Below are 24,164 nucleotides of genomic sequence, written 5' to 3' on the forward strand. Positions count from 1 at the left end.
ATTTAAGCTGCATTGTGAAGGAGGAATTGTTAGGCCCTTGCAAAAATAAGGAAGACTGACAGTTTTAGGGATGCAACCAAAACTGCTACGGCTGAGACAAAAGATCCTGCAAGATATTGAAAAAGGGCCCACGACAATTAAAAGGCAGCCCCTGCTCTGCAAATGCAGCTCCAGTGCTCAGTGAATTGTGTATGATTAACTTACTCCTCCTGATGGGATGAGCACTCCACACACTTCACCAGCGCCGTATTTTCCAGTCATTGAACATCCAACAGCTGCTGCTGTGAAATATGTTCACTTACCCATTACATTGGGATACCAATTAGGGAGGAATTATTTCAAAGGGAATGGCACTAACAACACTATCCTTGCAAAAGCAGAAATTTCTGGCTTTGGGGATTTTTTTTTCCCCTTTCTCGCTGAGCGAAATTTTTTTTTTTTTCATTTTTATTATTATTTTGGTTCTGCAAATGGAGGAATTTTACAATGAAATTAGATTTGCCTTGGCTTGTAGCACTGAAATGCTGCTGCATTAATCTCAGATTTTTTTAAAAAGTATTTTAAATACTTCTAGGGGGAGTAAAAATCATTGTTGGAGAACTGGTTTAAAATGTTTTTAGAATATTTCTGTAGGAGAATGATTTTTTAAACCCAGTCTTCATAGAAGGTGTTCAGTGAAGGAGACAATATGGTACAGTCCATCTATATTTTAATATTAAAACTAATATAACCTTTGTTATTACATTTTTATTATATATAATATTAAAATTACAAAAGCTTCAGGAGCAGATACTTTGTCAGTAACTTGATTAGAAATTAAAAGTAAATCAAATGAACTTAGTGAATTTTCACTCCATACGTAAGGAATGAATGAAGCCAGAAAGTCACATCCTGCAGAGCTGTAAAGATCTGTCTGAAACCTTATTTCAGTTAAAAGAATGTTTAAGTTAAATATACAGAGCAGTTTGGGGGGTAGACATTGTATGTACTTTGTAATAATAAATATTACAAAATGTGGAAAATTATAAGGTGCCCAAAGAAGATTTTACATGACACACTGGGGCATCTATTTCATCTTATAGGACCTGAGAGCAATCAGAACTTTAAAAAAGACATTTAAGCTAAGCAAAATATTCAGATCTATAGTTCAGCTGAATAAAATAATTTAGATGTGTAAACACCAAAATATATCAGCTAAAATTCTCTAAGACTCCAGGAGATAAAACACAACTTCTGAGTTTCCCTTGCTGCCTGTGCTTTCCTCCAACACTCAGTCCCCAAAAAAATCCATATATCCCTGGATTTCAAAGCCCCTTAGAAGATAAGATAAACTATCTCCCTTTTTCCTGAGAGAGGACAATGGGCAGGAAGAGCTGAAGGTCACCCAAGTCAGCCTTGGAGCCAGGAATGAAAGGGAAGGAGCTGAATTCTCCAGGTAACAGCTCGGCTGCCCCTGCTCCTCCTCCCATCCTGCTCCAAGGGGCTGCCAGGCAAATTCCACCATGGAATCACTGCTGGGGAACAGGAGAGGCAGGAGCAGCAAAGGGGGGGAACTCAGATCCCAGCACATGCCCTGAGACAGCTGTGCTGCCCCTCGGAATGGAATGGGAATGGCTCTGACTGCAGCGGGGAGAAGTTCCATCCCTGGGAAGGGTTTCCAAAGGGATTTTGTGACCAGAAGGGGAGGGTGGGGGGATTCTGTCCCTCTGCCCAGCTCAGGTGAGACCCCACCTGCAGAGCTGCCCCCAGCCCTGGGGCCAACAGCAGAAGGAGGTGGAGCTGTGGAGAAATTCCAGAGGAGGCCATGGAGCTGCTCCAAGGGCTGGAGCCCCTCTGCTCTGGAGCCAGGCTGGGAGAGCTGGGGGTGTTCACCTGGAGAAGAGAAGGATCCAGGGAGAGCTCAGAGCCCCTTCCAGTGCCTAAAGGGGCTCCAGGAGAGCTGGAGAGGGACTGGGGACAAGGGATGGAGGGACAGGACACAGGGAATGGCTTCCCACTGCCAGAGGGCAGGGATGGATGGGATATTGGGAAGGAATTGTTCCCTGGGAGGGTGGGGAGGTCCTGGCACAGGGTGCCCAGAGAAGCTGTGGCTGCCCCTGGATCCCTGGAAGTGTCCAAGGCCAGGCTGGACAGGGCTTGGAGCAACCTGGGATAGTGTAAATTGTCCCTGCCCATGGCAGGAGTTGGGACTGGATGATTTTTAAAGTCATTTCCCACCCAAACCATTCTGGGATCCCAAAGAGGTTCTGTTGCTGGTGTGACAAGCAGTGGGGCAGTTCAGGGATTCCTGGAAGAGGTGAGAAAAGAGGGAATTATTTTCTGAGAACTCTTTGAAAATGTGTGAGAAGTCATTATCTGCTCTTTATGGAATACACTGGGAGCAGGAGCTGTAATGGATAAGTTGTTCCTCAGACTCTGGGCCATTCTTGTAATGAAGAGCTGTTAAATAGGCCTGAGTACAAATAAATAACCACTTGTCGTGCAGCTGATTTTAAAAGAACTCATTTCTAGGTGTAATTCTATGGCAACAGCTTTTGTAAGGCACTCTTTGACACTGCAGCAGAGCTCCTGTTTAACAATTCAAATGCAGAAAAGATGGGAATAAAGGAGGCAAAAAGCAACTCAGTGAGATCCCTGCTCGCAGCTCAATTGTTTTGATAAATTCTGCCCTCACAAGTTATATGAACATCTTGCGTGCAGACAAATCCTATTTCATGGGAACAATGGGTGTGCATGGAGAAAAGTCTATTATCATATGGAAAATAAAGGAATTAGAGGAGAATCAGAGGCAATAAATAGATGAATATGCAGGGAGACACTTGGCTTTCCACTCAGTTGGTCTGCAGGATTTGCCTTCCATATCTGCTGTGACACTGATTATTCCTGCACTTCAGTGGATCAAAACTGCCTGGCAGAAAAGCAGGAGCAACAAATGCAGTTCTGCTGCAAAGCTGTGCCATTTTTAATTCATTATTTTATTTTTCCAGAGCTTCCTGAAATAGTCATCCCTCAAGCAGGCCAGAGAAATTATTCTCTTCATTATGCAAAGTTCCATAAATCTCAACTGCTGTATATGAAAGATACTGCTAATCTTTGGATATTTTTCGTTGGAGTCTGTGAATTTTTTTGGGAAAGACCAGGAAAAGTATTTTGCTCTTCCTAGTTAATTAGATCTGGAACTGTGGGAGCTGGTAGCAAAATATTGCCAAATTTTGATGTGACAGCCCTTGGTTCAAACACCTGCCCAGGGAATTTGGAGTCTGGATCCCAAAGGACTCCCAAAATAAGAGAGAATTCTGTTGAAAGTCTCCCAACTCCAGGTTTAGAGGAAAAGTCCAGGAAGCACATTCCTTTCATGTCCTGGTAAAGCCAGGCCACACTGCTGAGACACAGGAGTGACATTATAAAATTATAAAATCATCAGGGTTGGGAGAGTCCCTCTGGGACCATCAAATCCAACTTCCCAGCACTGCCAAGGCCATCACTGATCCATGTCCCCAAGTGTCACATCCACATGGCTTCGAAATCCCTGCAGGGATGGGGACTCCACCACTGCCCTGGGCAGCCCCTTCCAATGTTTGACCACACATTCCATGAAGAAATTCCTCCTGATTCCCAACTTGAACCTTTCTGGCCCAGCTTGAGGCTGTTCCCTCTCATCCTGTCCCTGTTCCCTGGGAGCAGAGCCCGACCCCCCTGGCTGTCCCCTCCTGTCAGGGAGTTGTGCAGAGCCACAAGGTCCCCCCTGAGCCTCCTTTTCTCCAGGCTGAGCCCCTTTCCCAGCTCCCTCAGCCTCTCCTGGTGCTCCAGCCCCTTCCCCAGCTCTGTTCCCTTCCCTGGACACCAGGAGCCAGGTGGGAATCTTATTTTCCTCTACTGCTTGGAGCAATCAGGGCAGGGAGAAGAAGAAGAGGCAGAAAGGAAAGATCCTGGGATTCATTCCCAAGGGTAACATCTGGGCTGATGCACTTTGCAGCAGCTTCATGCCAGGTGCACTGTGGGAAGGCAAATCTCTGCTTTTCTCTTTTTGTTTGCTTCTGTTTCCACGTTTTGGATTATTTTGATTATTTGGATATGGATGCCATTTTCCCCGTTGGATTTTGCATTGCTGCATGTTCAGGAGAAGAAGGAAGAAATCTCTCTCTCCACCCAAAATCTGCCCTACTTAATGCAAACTGGATCCTACTTTCCTTGTGCTTTCCAGCCTAAATTCAGCTCAGACTAAAGACACCAGATCCCAGCCTATACTTTTCCATTTAATTTTAGCTTCACCTAAAGGCTTCTGACCGGCTCACAAAGGCAGCTGGGACATGAGGGAAGAGCTCATTACACATTGCTGCTGTCTTTGAACACCTTTGAACACCTGCAGAAGGGCTGAACTGGCCCTGAACACAGAGCCACGAGGCAGGAGAGAAAACGAAACCATTTGTTAAAACAAAATAAATGAAGCGGTGAAAAATAATGGTCCCATCTGCACCTACCACTGGGTCAGGGTCAGCTCTGCTGGAGCCAAAAATTCAAAGGAGAAGGATGGGATAAAATCCTGACCTCCTCCCCCACCATCACCAGCCCTTTCAGAAAATAATAATAGTAAAAATGTCAATATTTAGCACTCTTGCAATGCTTTATAGCTTCAAAACATTGAAGAAACAGGGCAGGATCAGTGAGAGTGGAACTTCTTTTTCCAAGGTTTGTTTGCTCCTTTGTAGCCACATTTTTGTCTTGTCATCATATTAACAGGCCAAGAGAATTTTTTTTCCTGATTTAACACCATTAACATCAGCAGAATTACATCTAGGATCAGTTTGACCCAATTTATTACTTTTTTAGCAGATGATAAGCATGCTATAATGGTGTTCCATTTCACTTGGAACAAAGAATTTAAGAATTTTCACAGCATTCAGCAGAGAGAATGACATGATTATACCTTGTGTCCTTTCCAAATAAAAATCTAAGCCATTATAACACAAAAAAAATTAAGTGAGAAAGAAAAAAAAAAGGAAAAAAAGGAGAAGTAAACAATGTGTAATTATGACAGTTAATGATAATCCAAGCTTTCAGTTTAGCCCATGGTCCCTGTCACCTCTCAGGATGAATAAAGCAAATTTGTGGCCTGGATAAATCAGGATTTCCTTAATCCCAGGTCATGGATCACCTTTCTGATATCTACAGCACACTGACAGGAGGGTGCAGGGAGCTGGTGTCAGACTCTTCTCCCAGATCACAAATCACTGGATGAGACAAAACAGCCTCAAGCTGCCTCAGGGAGGTTTAGGTTGGATATTAGGAACAATTTCTTTATGGAAAAGGTTTTCACACATTGGCCCAGGGCAGGGGTGGAGTGCCCAAACAAGGTGTGGAGGTGGCACTTGGGGACAAGGTTTGGTGGTGACCATGGTGGTGGTGCTGGTTGATGGTTGGACTCGATGAACTCAGATTTTTTTTCCAAACTTTCCAGCTTTTCCAGCTTTACTGATTCCATGAATGGAGGCCACCAGCAACAGGAATGCAGCTCAATTTTTCATGGCTCACAAGATCCCTGAGGGGAAGGACCAACCCCATCCAGATCAGGCTCCAGTTAAACCCCAGCAACAGCCTGAAAGCCAAGGACAGAAGAATTAAAGTTGTTTTCCATTCCCTCCCCCTCTACTCCAACCCAGGCAGTGACATCTTTGTACACACACTGAGATCATGGCTTCTCATATTAATTAAAATTCTCCTAAGCCTTGATTTCTCCAACTGTCTGCACAATCTGCTGTCTTTTCTCTCAGTCTAACACAACACTTTGGGAGTACAGGACCTTCTTTTATTCCTCTGCTTCCCTCACCGAGGTCCCACTCCACACCAAGTCCAGCATTCAGAACATTAAAGCCACTTTTTTAGCATTTTTGTTCTGCTGCTGCACTCTCTTTGCAGAAAGCAAAGCTTTCCTAGATTTTATGGAAATGTGACATTAGGAGAGAATCACTCGAAGGCATTTCAGCTACAATTAACATTCTTCACTCCTCAGAAAGAAAATAAAAACAGCTTCTAATTGAATCGCTTGACTGAGTAAACACTGGATTAAACCAAGAGGGGAAGGAGCAGACAAAAAACTCCAGTTGGACAAATGTTGTGATTGGGGTTTGTTTTCCCAGGAACATTTGATGTGTGTGGATGCACTGTGGGCACGTGTGGGAACACAGACACTGCCACTGCCACGATGCTTTTCTGGGCTCAGAAATGTCTCCAGGCAGAGAAACCTCATGATTCCTTCTTGATTCTTCCCAGACAGAGCATTCCGAGGATCCATGGATTTAAAAGGGATGGCTGGGAATGTCAGTACACACAACACACCTCAGAAGGATTGAAAATAAGAGCAGGGCAGTGCTCAGAGTGCACTGAGCCTCTCAGAGTAAAATATTTCCTGCTAAGTTCAAGTCTAGGAGGAGTCCTGGCTATGTGGAATCATGGAATTTGAATGGTTTGGGTTGGAAAGGACCTTAAAAGTCCCAACCCCTGCCATGGGACACCTTTCACCATCCCAGGTTGCTCCAAGCTCTGTCCACCCTGGCCTTGGACACTGCCAGGGATGCAGGGGCAGCCACAGCTTTTCTGGGAATTCCATCCCAGCCCCTCACCACCCTCACAGGGAAGAATTTCTTCCCAGTATCCCATCTAAACCTACTCTGTCAGTGTAAACCCATTCCCCCTTGTCCTGTCCCTCCAGGCTCTTGTAAAAATTCCCTCTCCATCTTCCTCCCTTCACCTACTGCTGTGCATTCCTTTTGCTTTTAACTAAGAAGCTGCTTTGGAAGCCAAACAGAACAATCCTTTAGCTGATTTTTAAAAGCTCCAAGAGGGCTCTACCCAAGGCAGGCAGCTTCTCCTCCTCCTTTGGAAGGACAGGTTTAAGGTCAGACACCTCAGGCTGGTCACTTTGTCCACATCTCCAGGCTGAAGTCACCTCACCCGTGTAGAAATCAGATGTGCTCTGAGTGCTGCATGAACCACATCAGCTTAAGGTTCCTCCCTAATTTCAGGATCACAGTTTGGCAGACTCAGTAAGTGGCTTTGTAGCTTATTTTTACTTTACAAGTGTCTCCAGAGCAAAAACAATAAGTACTTCGAGTTCTTCAAGTATTAGAAGTACAAGAAATTCAAAAATGAGCCCCCACTGGCCACCATAACAACAGTGAGATTTTTGATAACATCATTTTCACCAACACACCAAACTGTTCTAGGGTTAGTGGCCACAGTTCACATCACAATTTTAATCCTAAGTAGATGAATAACGAAAATTATTTGAACTATTGGGTAAGAAAAAAACGTGTCCTGACAAAAGCCTTGTGCATAAGTGGTATTTTCAGACCTCCTATGGCAGATCTGTCTGTTTTTTCCCATTACCTTGTTTTTTCATCATTTCCCAGCTCACCCATTGCTCTGAGCCTTACTGATGGTACAAAAGTACAGCACATCACTATGGAATACTCATAAATAAGGGAAGAATATCATTAAAACAAATTTTTCCTTTCGCCTCAGAATAAATACTTAATTTCCAGACATGTTGATTTGTAGCTGCCAAGAATTAACCTTTAGCAAAATATCCTTCAACAAGTTCTCTTTGAAACTTCCTGCACAGGTTCAGCACCAGAGTTAATGAACCCCCAATTTCCCCTCCTATTTGTGAATGCCAGGAATAAAATCGTATTAAAGAGGTGGATAAACAAATTAATACAGAAAAGGTCATCGGTGATGATTAAAGACTAAATCAATAATACCTGGAAGCAGGGAGGTAAATGAAGACAGAACTCGGTCTGGTTTGGGTGGGAAGGGACCCTAAAGCTGATCCAGTTCCAAGCCCTGCCATGGGCTGGGTGCTGCTCCCTAGACCAGGTTGTTCCAAGCCCCTTCCAGCCCAAGCCAGGCTGATTTTTGCTGGAGCAGATTCTTAGATCAGCTGCATCCTTGGTGTGAACCAGCACAAACAGTCCAATATCCTCCCTTTCCTTTTATTCCTTTTCTGAGATTATATATACCCAAGAAATTTCCAGAAAAGCAGTTTAAATAAAAAGGGAATTTGGTTCCTGAGTTAAGGGCAAAATAAACCTTTGAGTGACCCAGTTATCCCAGCAATGGCCAAGGTATTTTATTAAACATCCTGAGGTCAGGGAAGGAGTGATCCACCCTCCCTGCTGCCCCTGGTGTAGGAGCAGCCAGGTCCCAGACAGGAAGACACAATTTTTGGAAAGGGTTTTGAAGTCAATGAGCAAAAATCAGCAGGAGCCTCAGCTGTACCTCAATTATCTTTTGTCAGAAGTATTTTGGGTGCTTTGTGGGTTATCTCTGGGGCTCTGCAGGCAAAGATCTGTGCTGCAGTGTTAAAAAGAATTAACTGAGTCCTACAAATCATTTAAGAGGAGGGTTGCACCCTATTATTGTGGGGAAGTTGCCCACAGATGGAAATGGAATTTTTATCATTTTGGGTGTTTAAATAAAAATTGGATGACTCTTTTCCATTGCTTACACCCAGGTCTTCCAGCCTGAGAGATACAAAGGGATGGATTCTACCTTGCAATTGGTTTTGATGTTTCATCCAGAAGTTTTCAGGTGCCATCCTACACCTTCTCTAATCCCAGCTTCACAATCTGCCCTTTTTTAGTGCACCAAAGCTTCTGAAAGGCTTTTGTCACTTTTGTCTCCCTGAAAAGAATTCACCTGCAATGGATGTGCTCAAGTCTTAGCCCAGAACAAACCCATGAGGAAATCCAAGAATTCCCCTGAGCTCTGCCTTTCCCCAAAATCCTTCTCCAAGGATCCTTTAGACTCTCGTTGCTGCAGTGCACGACAGCCATGAGGATCTAAAGTTCTTGTCTTCCTCATGGACCAAATTCTCCTCACCTGGAGGAAGCTCAGGTAAAAGTGTGAGTGTCTGCAAAGGTAAGACAGAGCACAACTTCACTATCATAATTTACTTATTAAAATCTGAACTACAACAGTCTCGGGCACAGCTGAGCAAACAGAAGCAAGTTAAACTCCTGTGGTTTGATAATTTCATTATGCATCCAACACCTAGAAATTGTGCAGGTCACTTGCAGAATTATTCAAAATCTTAATCACCTCAGTGAGACAAGAATCAATTTCCAAAGTTTTCTATGCCAGCACAGGAAGATGTTCCATAAAACAAGCGAGTCAGAGGGGGTGATGTTTGCACAGAGTAATTGCAGTGCTCTCCCAATTTCAGGAAAAATACATTATCACACATATCCACACTGACACCACAGCATTTCAGTCCTGTGCCTGAAAGGAAGGAAGATTTCACCTGGGAGAATGAGCAGCAGGAGCAGCAAAAGAACAGAAACACAATAAACAAGAAATGCAGGGAAAATGCCAAAATGTTCCATCACCTGCTTTAATTCCAGAGTCATGGTCTCCCAAGAGCTGTAGCTTCTCCCTGTTTTCATAGACAGTGGTTTGGTTTGGAAGAAACCTCAAAATTCATCCCTTTTCACCTTCTCTACTATGGGAATTATTCCAGGTTGCTCCAAGCTGGCCTTGGACATTTCCAGGGATCCAGGGGCAGCCACAGCTTCTCTGGGCACCCTGTGCCACCCTCCCAGGGAAGGATTTATTCCCAATATTTACCACCTGTAGTAACCACCAATTCTGGGAGCAGAGTTTGAGCTCACACTGAGTAACTGCCTTTGTACCTTATTTTTTCTTTGCAAGGTCTCCACAGCAAAAAACAAAAAGAACAAAAATTAGGGAACTCCCCCACTGGCCACAAGAAGAGCACTGAGCATTTTTATAACACCATTTTCACAAATACAAAGTGTTCTGATACTTAGAAAGAAGCAGCTCTGTGCTGCATCTTCTGTTTTCAGGCTCAGTGACACAGGGAACATCACAGCCCAACCCTGCAGGAGCCTCCTCTGAAAATGAAGCTCCTTTGGGAGCTTCCTGTAGGCTCCAGGTCAGAAGATTTTGTCTTTGACTTGCTCTGTAATGGCTCTCTCAACCTCTGGGGCTCCCACATTTTCATCTTATATATATATCTTTAATAAAGCAGGAGACAGGAAAGATGGAAACAACACATCTCAGTGGAATACAATTCAAATAAAGTTGTTAATAATAAATAATATATTTGGTATTTATATTGCTGTTACAACCCAAGCCTGTGATTGTGGGCAATGCTGGGATAAATAGATGAAAGGGGCAGAGGACAGCAGTGAGGCTATTAGGATTTTAAATTTGCCACGAGGCACAATCAGGTATCTAAATAATAAATATCACTTTGGTTTCTTCAAGCCTGAGCCAGACAAGACATTAACCCTGAGAAGTCAAATTCTGAGATGGAAAAGTGAACTCAACCTTGATTACAGATGGAGCAGAGCTGCTGCCATCCCTTGTGGACAAGGAGCATTTTGTTTTCCAGGCAATGGCAAATTTATTTAACATTTATTTACCGGAAAAAAAAAAAAAAACAAATCGTTTTTCTGCCTTTCATTTTGAAATGACAAATCTACAGATTCCATTTCTGCATCCATTTTAAGGTGTAATAAAGTTTTCTTGGTCAACCTCTCTGCTGATAAAAAACATGTCAGTAGTGCCAGCTTTGAAAATTTGGAGGTAGAGCTGCAGAGGAGCAGGTAAGTGAAATTCTGTGCATCTGTTGGGTTCTTGCTGCCAAGGTTTTATCGTTGCAGCAGCATCTGCCATCACCTTTCCAAACGATTTTTGAAGTGAAATTGCTACATTCATTTTATTTCCTGACTTAGCAATTGTATGGAGGACAAATTATAGTTTCTAGGGTCATATCAAGGTTTAGATGCACATCCAGGAGGATCCTAGGATGATAATCTCATGATTGCAGACACACAACTTGTTCCAACTGTTCTAGTTAACAAAAAAATTACAGATTTTCTACAAAATCCTGTTCTTCAATTGCTACAAAAAATACACAAAACGGTAGTTCCCACAGTTCATGACATTAACTTTGATTGATGCAGTATTTTGTACTTTGTCTGACCTTTCCATCCTTTCTCACAGGTGAACTTGGGGAAAATAAAAAGGGGAGAGGTGGAGCAATTGGCCAATCCTATCAAGGCACAGATCAAGGGCATGGTGAACACTCAGATTCTTCACAGTCATTAAAATTCCTATATCCTGTTCTTATAAGGATAAGAAAAAGACCAGACAAAGGCACAACAGGAATCTATTCTCTTGACAGCAATTTAATAACAAAAGAAAATGTTCTGAGCCACTCTCATTACTGCTTGGAAACTTTAATCTTGTGGACTTAGTTCCTGTCCATGGAAACCTTCAGATCCCTTTTACAAGCTGCAGAAAGGGAAGGGAATATTTGTAGTTTAATTATACATTTAAACACTTTGGAGAACCAGAGCCACTTTGGAAGAGTTGTGTCCAGCTGAAGGGTTCTCCAAGGGTTTGAACGTGTTTGAACATCAGGAGAGTCACAAATTCATCGTGGAGCCAGGCTGGGAGAGCTGGGAATGGAAGAGAAGGATCCAGGGAGAGCTCAGAGCCCCTTGCAGAGCCTAAAGGGGCTCCAGGAGAGCTGGAGAGGGACTGGGGACAAGGGATGGAGGGACAGGACACAGGGAATGGCTTCCACTGCCAGAGGGCAGGGATGGATGGGATTTTGGGAAGGAATTGTTCTCTGGGAGGGTGGGGAGACCCTGGGATGGAATTCCCAGAGAAGCTGTGGCTGCCCCTGGATCCCTGGAAGTGTCCAAGGCCAGGTTGGATGGAGCTTGGATCAACCTGGGATAGTGGAAGTTGTCCCTGCCATGGCTGGGGTGGGACTGGATGAGCTTTAAAGGTCCCTTCCCACCCAAAATCATTCCAAGATACCAGGATTCCATGAACATGCTGGTGGTTTGTCACTGGACATTCTTCTGCATTTTTAGGGAAGGGCGAATCTGAGAAGTCAAGAATGTCCCTAGATTACCTTTTTTTCCTCTATTGCCATCAACAACTCCTGCAAAATTCCCATCAGATTTCCCATTGTTGCCTTTAATATCTGCAGTTTATGCACAAATATGTAAAATTAAACCCACATTACCCAGCCAAACCCTCCCCACTCCTTTCCACCCTTAAATAACAACATCCCAAGCACCACCCCGCTCTGGGCTTATGGAATTAACTTGGGAAATCACCAGCTGACCACAGGAACAGGAGGTAACAGAGCAAGAAATTAATTTTCCCTTTCTCCACTCTCTTCCAGCAGCTATTTAGAAGCCTTCCAGGTGACCTTTGGAAGCCAAGACATTTTAAGGAGAACTGGAAATCCAATATGGAAGAATCAGTCAAAAGACTAATTCTTAAGCAAGAGACACTAGTATTCCTCAGAAAAACATGAATTTGCTGCTGAGGAGATGTGAAACAACTTCACAGCCAAATAATTTACGTAACTCAGAGCAGAAACAAAGTCTATGTGGCACATTTTTATATTGAATTGCAATTATTAGAAATTGTGATTTGTGCAGGAGGGGAAAATGCCTCAGAAAGATGAGAATTGACAAGATTATAAATTGGTTTAATTCACTAAATCCTAGCCTTCTAACTAATACCATATAATAACCAGACATGTTTTATTTTTCCTTACATTCCAGTCACTGAAGATAAAACAAAGAAAACAACTGAAAGCAAACCCAAATGACCTGCTCACATGTGAACAGCCTGAACCACAAGCCCATAAACGACCCTGTTTTTAAGGAAATCATCGTTAGCTGTGTATTTTATATGGTAATTGTACATCCCCAGTTTATGAATAACAACAGCAGAGTTCTTCCCTTCTGATTTCAGTGCCACTTGAGCTATGCAGATTTCTAAAAGCTTATGAATATACACAGCAACAGAATTGTTCTGAACATCTGTAAGCAAAATATGAAAAGATGTTTGGTGCTGAATGAACATCCTGGGTTGTCTAATGTTGGCCAAAAATGGGGTATTTATGTATTAGGGGAACGCACTGAAAATAGCTCCAAATCCTGCACACCCTCCAGAAGGCTTTTTCAGATTGTCCTCTGTATGGCTGTCACCAGAAAATGGAAAAAGAATTTTCCATTCCATTCTATTCAATTTTAATTTCCCTTCCCCATAAAATGGAAAAAGAATTTTCCATTCCATTCCATTCTGTTCCATTCCATTCCCATTTCCATTCCATTCCAATTTAATTCCCTTTCCTTTTCCCTTTCCCTTCCCTTCTCTTTCCATTTCCATTTCCATTTTTCATTTCCATTTCCATTCCCTTTCCATTTCTCATTTCCATTCCCTTCTCTTCCCTTCCCTTCCTTTTCCCTCATAAAATGGAAAAATAATTTTCCATTCCATTCCATTCCATTCCATTCCATTCCATTCCATTCCATTCTATTCCATTCCATTCCAATTTAATTCCCTTTCCTTTTCCCCTTTCCTTTCCCTTTCCTTTTCTCTTCCTCTTCCCTTCTCTTTCCATTTCCATTTCCATTTCCATTTTTCATTTCCATTTCCATTCCCTTTCCATTTCTCATTTCCATTCCCTTCTCTTCCCTTCCCTTACCTTCTCTTCCCTCATAAAATGGAAAAATAATTTTCCATTCCATTCCATTCCATTCCATTCCAATTTAATTCCTTTTCCCCTTTCCTTTCCCTTTCCTTTTCTCTTTCTCTTCCCTTTTCTTTCCATTTCCATTTCCATTTCCATTTCCATTTCCATTTCCATTTCCATTTCCATTTCATTCCACCTTAAGTCATCCCTTTTCCCACTTTTTCTCTATTTCCAGAAAGTTTTTGCCTTTTTGGCTGCCTTGCAGCACCTCTGCACGGGGCTTCAAGCTTCCATTATTTGTTTGTGCCACTTTCCACACCCTTTCCATGAAGCCCATGTGAGAGTTTGTCACTAAGAACAAGCCCCAGTGTCAGCATTTGCCATAAAAATGTTAACAAGAAAATAAACCAAAGGAAAACTTCCATGTGAGTCCAGGAAAGCCAGGATTTTTTCCACGAGCAGCACTAGTTGGCTGCCAGGGGTTCTGTGGTTCAGATCCCAGAAAAAAAAAACACGTTGGGGTTTTGTAGTGTAGAGTGAAAAACAAATGCAAGGGTTTGGCCTGGAAATAACAGGATGCTGTGCACTGAACTGTGTGAAAAATTAACAGATTATTAATCAGAACAGAATATTTGTTCATACATTGGCTCATTAATTATTAGCAGACAGCAATGGGATGGGCATCCATAGATTTCAGTACAGTTTAGGATGTAAAGTCAACCCCAAATCTCCTTAGTCACTGCAGCCACTCATTTCACTCTTTGTTGTCATGTCAGAATTCAGGATTCCACTCCCAATCCTTAAAAACCAAAGAGGAAAGACTCACCTGAGCACACCTCCTTGTAGGTAGGGTTTGGGGTATGTCCTCCTGCATAACCCACTTGAGTGGAGTAGACTCCTTTCTGCCTCCAGAACTTCCTCTCAGCTCCCCAGAAGCAGCCCATACCTGAAGAGGCCACAAAATACACATTGCAAGGTCAAAATCTGCCAATACTCAATCACTCATTTGCATATTAATTGATCCAGGGCATAGTGGAAGGAACATCCACAGGCAGCACCTGCTGGTCAAGTGTTTTCCAAGTTTATTTATAGGATAACTATAACGAGAAATCCATTCTGCACCAGAGCACGACTCAAACACAGCTTGATTTATGCTTCTGAATATCCATTTATCACAGAGGGCAAACCTTGGAAGGGTTTGAAGGCCCAAACAAGGAGAATTCTCATGCACACACCAAAAAAAAAAAGTTCCTTACAAGGCAATTGTGCTGTTTGTGCAGCACCATTTTTACCTGAGCTGATTAGGAAGCTGTCAAAACACAATAATTTGTATTAATGGCAAACAGTTATTTAATTTTCTGCTTTCAGGCAGAGGTGGCAGCAATAATGGATTATATTATATGTTATATAAAGGGAAAAAATGCTTCAGTTTAACAATTTATGCACAGAGATATTTGATGTTCAGACAAGATTTTTGTAGTCATTCACCCCCATGGCCAATTATCAAAGGACATCAGACTGTTTAAGGGTGTAAATTAAAACCTCTCCTGGTTAAGGGAATTAAGGAACAAACACCACCATCACTGCCAATTGTCGGGTGGCTTAGTTAAATAAAGGTTTAAGGGACTATTTATTAAAGTATTTATTTAGAATGTCGTGGAGATTCCAGCATTGTCAAGCTGCAGCAATGAATTTTCCTTTTCAATTATAACATCCTGTTATTATTCCCTTTCTAAAACAGTTGGAATAAAGGCAGTAAAAATAAACTAAATATTAAATACACTTTTTCTATATACACAGAAATCAGTGATCCATGAGAGTTTTCTCCTGGTTACACTGCAGATATGACAGGTTAAAAAGTCACAGAAATGATCCTTCAAAGCCAAACCAGAGGAACAGAACAGCCCCTCCTCCAACCTTGATGGCTCATGATGTTCTTTCTTTGAACCTTCAGAGATTGACTTCAAATTTAAGTTTTAATGCAACTAAAAGTACAGAACTGGGATTTCTAATTCAGGTGCTTAAGCAAGCTGCAGGAATTAAGAGGCAAAACTGCTCCTGGAGATTCTGGAAAGAGGCTGGAACCTCCTGAGGGCAATTCCTGCAGGAAATATAAACTGATGATGAAATTGCAGTTATTGTCCCTTGATTACAGAGACAACCAGAGCTCTTGGACTTGGCTTCCTCACCTAAATCAGGCTGGTGGCTCCAAGCCCCATCCAACCTGGCCTTGGACACTGCCAGGGATCCAGGGGCAGCCACAGCTTCTCTGGCAAACCTCTGCCAGTGACCACCCTCAAAGCCAGGAATTCCTTCCCAATATCCCATCCATCCCTGCCCTCTGGCAGTGGGAAGCCATTCCCTGTGTCCTGTCCCTCCATCCCTTGTCCCCAGTCCCTCTCCAGCTCTCCTGGAGCCCCTTTAGGCTCTGCAAGGGGCTCTGAGCTCTCCCTGGATCCTTCTCTTCTCCAGGTGAGCACCCCCAGCTCTCCCAGCCTGGCTCCAGAGCAGAGGGGCCATGGAACTGCCATGGAATTGGGCACACCAAGGCTGTATGAAGCTGCTCCCAAGGGTGATTTAACTTGTTTTGGGGGCTGCTCCTTAGATCCCAAGTCTGGATCCGCATGAAACACATGGAAAATAAACTTCTGCCCAACTCTAATACTTCAGTGCTTTTGCATCCTTAATATTCCAAGGGAAGTTTGAGCTCCAGCTGCCTAAAATCCCAGCTGTGCCTGCAGCAGGTGAGGCTGAGGCTCTCACAGGAACAACTCTGGAGCCAATTTACCAATCTACCACTGGCTGGACAAATACACCGAGGGGTGGCCAAGGAGCAACACCATCCATGCCAAGGAATGGGACAGATCCACATCATATTCCTAGGACAGCACCTGAGTGTGAATGAGCAGCCCAAGATAAAGGAGATAACCCAAACTCAAGTCTGAGTTCAGATACAGCCCCAACTTCAAACACAAAGCAGAAATTCTCATTCTTAGTGTTTTATTGCAGGGATTTCAATGCTCAATAAATCCCTAGCGTTGCTGTTGAAATCCCTGATCATCAGGGCTGTGGCCAATGACCTGATCAATAACTATTATTTGGGATTCTCTCATTGATAATCATCTCTGACCCCTCTTTCCAGGGCAGTGGTGGAATCCTCAATCCCTGGAGGGATTTTAAAGCCCTGTGGATGTGGCACTTGGGGACAAGGGTCAGTGGTGGCCTTGGCACTGCTGGGGGATGGTTGGACTTGATCTTGGAGGGCTTTTCCAACCTAAACTATTTTGTGACTCTGTGAATTTGACCTGTGTCCCTATTATGGACTCCTCCCTTTTTCCCCTCTTCCAGCTGATCCCTGAGTTCACTGAGCAGCCCTTTCCCAGAGAGAGAGAGGGATTTTATTCTCCTGAAGAACCACTCTCATCATTTTCTCAAGTGCTCTGCCACCTCACACAAACAATAAATCCTCCCATCCCCGAGAACAGATAAAATTGAAATCTTTGTCATAATAAAACAACCTGCTGGTAAAGAGACATCATTTACAACAATCCAGCACTAAATTGCTTTCCCCAGCATTAATCCATTCAGCTGATGTTTGTTATTCTGCTAAAGTGGTGCCACGTTCGACAGAGAAATTGTCATAAGGAGAGAAATATTAACAATAAAATCCCACATAATATTCCAGAATTAGACACGTGAGCTCATGGAGTGCCTGTTTTCCAGAGCATTGGCTGCCTCTAGCCATGGTTAATATGGACAATTATTACCAAAAACAGGGAAATCTTTTCAGTTCAAGGTTTCACATGGTCTTGTAGTACCAAAAATAAAAAGCTTACTTCCCTTAATTATTACTACTTTAGTAAGGAAACTGAATAAATAAATAATTTAAATAATAAATTTAAATAATTAAATTAAAACTCAGAGGGGGAAACAAAATAGTAAAAAAAAAAAGGAAGAAAATAACCATAAAAGCAAAATAAGCCACCCATATTATAATTTAAAACTTGAAAACATTAATGTGATTTTAAACTATTCATGAAGTGATTTGCATAATCCTCAGTACTGGTGAAGTGAGTACAGCTTTGGAGTTACAGAGGGAGCTTCCAGAGGCATTCCTAAGAGGAAAAAAAAAAAAAAAAGGAAATACAAGGATACACACTCACATTCCCAGAAAAAAAAAAAAAAGGTCTTATTTGAACATAATGGGTATTGCAGAGGAGTGTTTAAGCACTGAAGACATTTGTCACTTTTTAATTGCTAATTTGCAAAACAAAAACAAGAATAGTGATGGGTTTTGACTGCCTCTTAATTGGAATTTCAAAAGGTATTTTAATATCTTTTTTTCTGGATTTGAACTTCACACCCAACCAGATTCAGACAGGAATCTTTAAATGTTCAAGTATCCCTATGAAAAATATTAATCCAACAATTGGGGATTAAATTATAGAATCTATATTCCTTTCCAGCATCCACATCCATTTTCTCCAGCTATTCTCTTTATGGATCCATACTCCTATAGATCCTCTGAACAAGGTTTTTTGTCACCAAGGGCCCTGTGTTTCCATAGGCAACCCTGCAATTTGCATATCCCTAATAAATAGTCAGCATAAGCTGAAATATTCTTCTAAAATAATGAAAGCAAAGTGCTACTCTGACAAGAGAGATAAGCACCCCATTCTTAGAGATTAAAAAAAATAAATTTGAAATATTCCAAGAAAAGCAGAGCAGAATGGAACCCCAGGTGTTCTCAGGGATGAGCAGCTTTATTGACCAGGTCTCCATTGGCTGCACAGGAGCTTCAACATCCAGGGATTCATTTCTTTGCCTAAATGGAGACTTTTGGGATACTTTGAGAAGCCTGAGGATATCCAGGACATCTGTGTGCACAAGGCTGACATAAATGACACAGAATTCAGGAGAGACACGTGAAAGGGCAGGGAAAACGCTCCTGACGTGGCAAATGGGAATCATGGAATGGTTTGGGTGGGAAGGGACCTCAAAGCTCATCCAGTGCCACCCCTGCCATGGGCAGGGACAACTTCCACAGTCCCAGGTTGCTCCAAGCCCCGTCCAACCTGGCCTTGGACACTTCCAGGGGTCCAGGGACAGCCACAGCTTCTCTGGGAATTCCATCCCAAGGCCTCCCCACCCTCCCAGGGAACAATTCCATCCCAATATCCCATCCATCCCTGCCCTCTGGCAGTGGGAAGCCTTTCCCTGTGTCCTGTCCCTCCATCCCTTGTCCCCAGTCCCTCTCCAGCTCTCCTGGAGCCCCTTTAGGCTCTGCAAGGGGCTCTGAGCTCTCCCTGGATCCTTCTCTTCTCCAGGTGAGCACCCCCAGCTCTCCCAGCCTGGCTCCAGCCCTTGGAGCATCTCTGGTTCCTCCTCTGGACTCTCTCCAGCAGCTCCACGTCCTCCTGATATTGGGGATCCCATAGCTCCAAGAGCATCCCATTTGCATATTTTAAGGCAGGAGAAACCAGTTCCTGCCCCAGACACAGTCCTTACAAAATCCAGAGAGTCTCTGAATCTGAAGCTGAATCTAATATCCCAAAATACAGTGATTTGTGTCTGAAAGTTGCCTATTTCTCTTCCACATCCATAAAAAATTACCAGCCTGACAAGCTCAGTAGGACTCTGTGCTGCAGAGATGAATCCCAGACAAAATTACTAATTCCAAAGTTATCTATCCTCATAATAACGTGCACAGCTTGTAATATTGTTAATTCCTTTTTTTTGTGTACTGTTTACAGAAGCATCACAGAGCACCAAAAAACCGATTGGAAAACTTATTTGAAAATGATTCAACATTCCAAACATTTTTCCCCCAATCCCACATGGAACTCCACAATCTCCAAAGGAAACTTTTCCTCACCTTTGTTCTGATCTCTACTCCAATGCCTGTTCCTATCAAATCTGAATGATCCTTGGTCTCCACGAAGATTCCCTGATGTAAATTCCTATTTATGATTCCATTATGCAGATGAGAACAGGCAGTAAATTTGCATCAGAAGGATATTCCTGATCCAAACTCCAGCCTCATAAGCTGCACCTATTCTGTGCTAATTAACATCCATTAACTCCAGAGCTCAATGGGAGCTTTAGGGACTCTCAGTCTCCCATTTATTTAAAGAAACTACAGTGGGTGCAATGTGTTCTATACTGGCCAATTCTCTTTTTTTTTATAATGTACACATACACAATGTTTTCACTTGTGGAATATTTTTTAATGCCTTTTGTCCTTTATTTTTCTGGAATATCCTTCTCTGATGGCATCAGGTGCAGACACACCTGACTCCCCACCGACCTTTCCCTCCTGCCAGCTTTATTTCCAAGCTTTCCCAGCAGTCCAACAGGACATCCAGAAGCCTCCTCTTTTTTTTTTTTTTTTTTTTTTTTTTTGTCATATTTTGAAGAATGAATGCTTTATTTCCTTGGCATGCCAAGCCTCTCCTGGCCCACTGCCTGCCATCCCTACACCCACACTCCAAGGCACTTTTCCATGCAGCAGATTAAGGAGCTGTTCCCATGCCAGCAATGCTTCGCTGAGGAAGATGAACTGCAAAGGACACGGATCCTGCTCCTCCTTCTGTTAGCAGGATTTTGGGATATATTCCACCAGCTGGGAGGGGTAGAGGGGGGAAATGTCAGGTTTAAAAATAATAAAACATGCTGGGAGAACAAAGAGCAGAGTCCTGGAAACCTCTTCCCAACACCCAGAGGGGAGGAAAGGAGCAGGACAGGATCTTTCCTCTGGTGCCAGGCTCTGCTCTGAGTCCCTGTGCCAGCTGCTCCAATGCCACAGGATGCAGCCACAGGCTGCTCCCATACATTCAGGCAGCAAAGGACAGCCAAGAGCACATCCCCCTGGCTACCTCAGAGCTTCCTGCCCGAGCCAGCATCTCCAGGAGCTGGAGGTGCAGCTGCCAGGATCCTGCTTCCCTTGGCCAGCACAGCACTTGGCCCAGATTTTGAATACGATTGATTTTGTTCGCTCTATAAAATCTGGAGGAGGAAATGCTCAGCTGCTTTGAACTGAAATGAATTTTTTTTTTTTTTTTTTTTTTTTTTTTTTTTTTTTTTTTTTTTTTTTTTGCTTCCCCCCCATCCATCCCTCCCCAGTTGGAAGGAATAAATTGAGCCTGGGCAAGTTCTATCTCTATAGAATAATGCTCATTCCATACATTGCAGCCAAATGCCGAGTGTGTGATTGGCATTTTCCTCCTTAAAAAAAAAACTGTGGAGAGCAGTTGGTACAGCTGATTGATTGAAGACAGTCCAAGTACTGATATTTCTGAGCACGGAGCCAAAGGGATATTGATGCTCTGTGCTCTGAAATCGTGGAGATCATTAATTCTTAGAACTTCTCAGGCTGAAGAGAGGACTTTGGCTTCACCATGGAAGGTCAGGATGAGACCTTGGTGAGCACCATTGTGCTCTCCTCCCAAAAAAACCCATGGGCAAGTAGGTGGCAAGGAAGCTGTGATGGGAACCCACAGATCCCTGGAGGATCTGCTGGGGAGAGTCCACAGGAATCCACAGAGATGCTCCAAGGGCTGGAGCCCCTCTGCTCTGGAGCCAGGCTGGGAGAGCTGGGGGTGCTCACCTGGAGAAGAGAAGGATCCAGGGAGAGCTCAGAGCCCCTTGCAGAGCCTAAAGGGGCTCCAGGAGAGCTGGAGAGGGACTGGGGACAAGGGATGGAGGGACAGGACACAGGGAATGGCTTCCACTGCCAGAGGGCAGGGATGGATGGGATATTGGGAAGGAATTGTTCCTTGGGAGGGTGGGGAGCCCCTGGCAGAGGTTTGCCAGAGAAGCTGTGGCTGCTCCTGGATCCCTGGAAGTGTCCAAGGCCAGGTTGGACAGGGCTTGGAGCAATCTGGGATAGTGGGAGGTGTCCCTGCCCATGGCTGGGGTGGGACTGGATGAGCTCTAAGGTCCCTTCCCACCCAAACCATTCTGTGAGTCCATGATCTCCCTGTTTGGATAATCCGAGAAAAATGTCCTGGGAACCCAGAGAACATCCACAATATCCAGTTTACACACAGTGGATGTTCACCTGGCTTCCATAGCACCAATAACTCCATAGCAGCAGATTCCCAAAAAATTAACTTTTGTTCTCTAGAGGGAAATACTCTCATCAGTCCCTTTGGCTCCACCCTGATTGTGGACACAAATCCAGGAGCAAACTGAATCTCAAATCCCTTGGGAAGTGAGTGGATACAGCTTTGTTGAACACTTTGACACTGTCTGTGCACTTACACAACTCTTATTAAGGGCTTGAAAATCTAAACTGATCAAAGCCATGTCCCGAAGACAAAAATCCAGCATGCTACTACTCCAGAGCCTTTGTTCTGAATTTTTTCAAGTTCTTGTCAAGGATCTGGAAAGAATTCCAGAGTCAGATTGAAATGCACTCTCATCTTTTGCACAGCACTGAGATACGTAGGGTGCTTTGGCAGCCATCTGGGTCCATATAGGATTAATGTTATCAATCAGGATTTAACACGAAATTGTACTATTGATACCCTCAGGGCTTTCACATCCAGCAGCCCCTGAATATCTGAGCAATCACAGAATATTTGAGATCAATGGGAAACAATCAGCTAGGAAATGGTTGGGAGGAATAGGGGGGAAAAAAAACGGTGAAACAGAGAACAAGTTGAGCTGAAAGAAATAAAACTGCTGATGACAGATGGCATTAAGAGGATGATCTTCCTCAATGAGCGTTGGCTCTAATGCTCCAACAGGGTTGATAAATATGTTGAACAGCTTGCCTGGGGCAAGTCAAACAAAGCCCTGGGCAAGAAATTTAAAATGCAGTTTGCCTAACAGAGCAGCTAAAGAGGAATTTCTTGGCTCACCGTTTTGCCAAGATGTGTTCTGTTCACACTGCATGAATTCCCAGAGAAACTGTTGGGTTTGCTTCTTTTTTTTTTTTTTCTTTTTTTTTTTTTTTACCACAGGAGAAGCAGAAGCCTCATGTTCATTCAAATTAACAAATGCCCAGGAAATTGGTTCCTGCCTGTGGCTGCTGACGTTGGACGAGGGCGTGGGCACGTGTTTGTGTACGGATGGATGTTTGGATAAAAGCTGCACAACAGATTATTGCAAAAGGAAAAGCAGATTATCATCAGAGGGAAGGAATATTTTACTGTCAAGAGAAAAACTGCCATGTTTTCAGCACGGGAAATGTGTCAGAAGGATGAGTTTGGGAAAAAGAAAATAAAAAAAACCCTTGAAGACAACAGCACTCAAACTGGGAAAAGCAATGGGGAGATACAGAAAACGACTGCAAAATGTGTTTATCAAACCCATCCTAAAGCATGTTACAAGTTATAAATAATACAAACTCAACAGGATTCAAACAAAGCTGAAGCCAATATCCAGAATGTTAATAAGGCACAAAGCACAGTTGCTCTGAACTTCCCAGGCAGAACACGAGAGGTTTCACATATTTCTATTTCAATGCAATTTTGAGCTTAACCAGCAGAGAGCAGGGACAGACCCAAGTCAGTGAATCCCAGCACTTCCCAAGGTGGCCTTGTTCACTGCCTCCATGTCCTTTCCCACCCAAAAAGCAGGAATATTGAAACCATTTTTGTCCTGAAAATCAACAGAGCTGCTTTCTGGTGACTCCACACAATAAAATGCCATCGTCAAAATTCTCTGTTGGAAAACTTGCCTCTAATTCCCAGAAACTGGAAGATACAGCCCAGCCAAAAAAAAAAAATCATTTCTGGTGACCTGAAAGGTTCTCATCACATACTGGAAGGAGAATATGGAAAAGCAGCAGAGGAAAAACTCTGTGACCTTTGAGAGCTGGCCCAGAATGTCCCTGTGCCCATGACACCTCCCCAAACCTGGCAGGGCCAGGAGAACAATGGTGCACCTCAATTTCCACCCAGGAGCAGCATCTGGACCCTCCAGAAGTTCACTGTGGATCTGAATGATCAGAATTTCAATAATCCACTTTTCAGGAAGAGAAGTAGAACTTGTGAGAGTGAAGAAAGCCAAGAATCTTGTCAGTTTTCCCCTCTTTTCCCTTAATCTTGGGATACAGACTTTTTTAAAATCACTGCAAATAATCAAGCCTCATACAAATTATAATATATTAAATATTATTTAAATACTCCACAACTGAGGTATGAGTGGTACCAAAGCCAAACAAATAATCCTTTTTGGAAAAATACCCAAGGATCCCAATTATAGGTCTTTGTTAAAAATCTCTTTTTCATGCATTGCCTGTGACTTTCAAAGGTTGGACTGGATGATCTGAGAGGTCTTTTCCAACCTTAATGATTCTCTGATTCTGTGTCTACTGGGTAAGATAAACACCACTTGATAAAACTCTGTATTTTCATTCTTCCTTCCCATATTTTGCTTGGTTTGTATTCTTCAGTAAAATTTGGGATGAGTCAAGGGAATGGTGATGTTCCCAAAGCTGCCAGAGCTCCAGGAGTGTTTGGACAATGCTCTCAGGGATGCACAGGGTGGGATTGTTGGGGTGTCCTGTGTCCATGAGTTCCATCAATCATCCTGGTGGGTCTCTTCCAGCTCAGGATATTTCCTGATTCTCTGAAGATCAGGAATGTGAGACTAGGAATCAGAAATGTCTAACAATAAACAGAGA

General features: G+C 43.2%; 1 protein-coding gene across 2 annotated transcripts in view; it reads right to left on the reverse strand.

Moving 5' to 3' along the window:
• Window positions 1-24,164, reverse strand: part of MSRA (methionine sulfoxide reductase A) — a 230,480-nt gene that overhangs the window by 110,890 nt on the left and 95,426 nt on the right. For both annotated transcript variants that reach the window (XM_088162566.1, XM_088162567.1), the window contains exon 3: window positions 14,358-14,477. In XM_088162566.1, the coding sequence (XP_088018692.1) occupies window positions 14,358-14,477 (120 nt within the window). The remainder of the gene's footprint in view (window positions 1-14,357; window positions 14,478-24,164) is intronic.

This window comes from Sturnus vulgaris, chromosome 3, assembly GCF_052056855.1.
Source record: "Sturnus vulgaris isolate bStuVul1 chromosome 3, bStuVul1.hap1, whole genome shotgun sequence".
NCBI classification, from domain to species: domain Eukaryota; kingdom Metazoa; phylum Chordata; class Aves; order Passeriformes; family Sturnidae; genus Sturnus; species Sturnus vulgaris.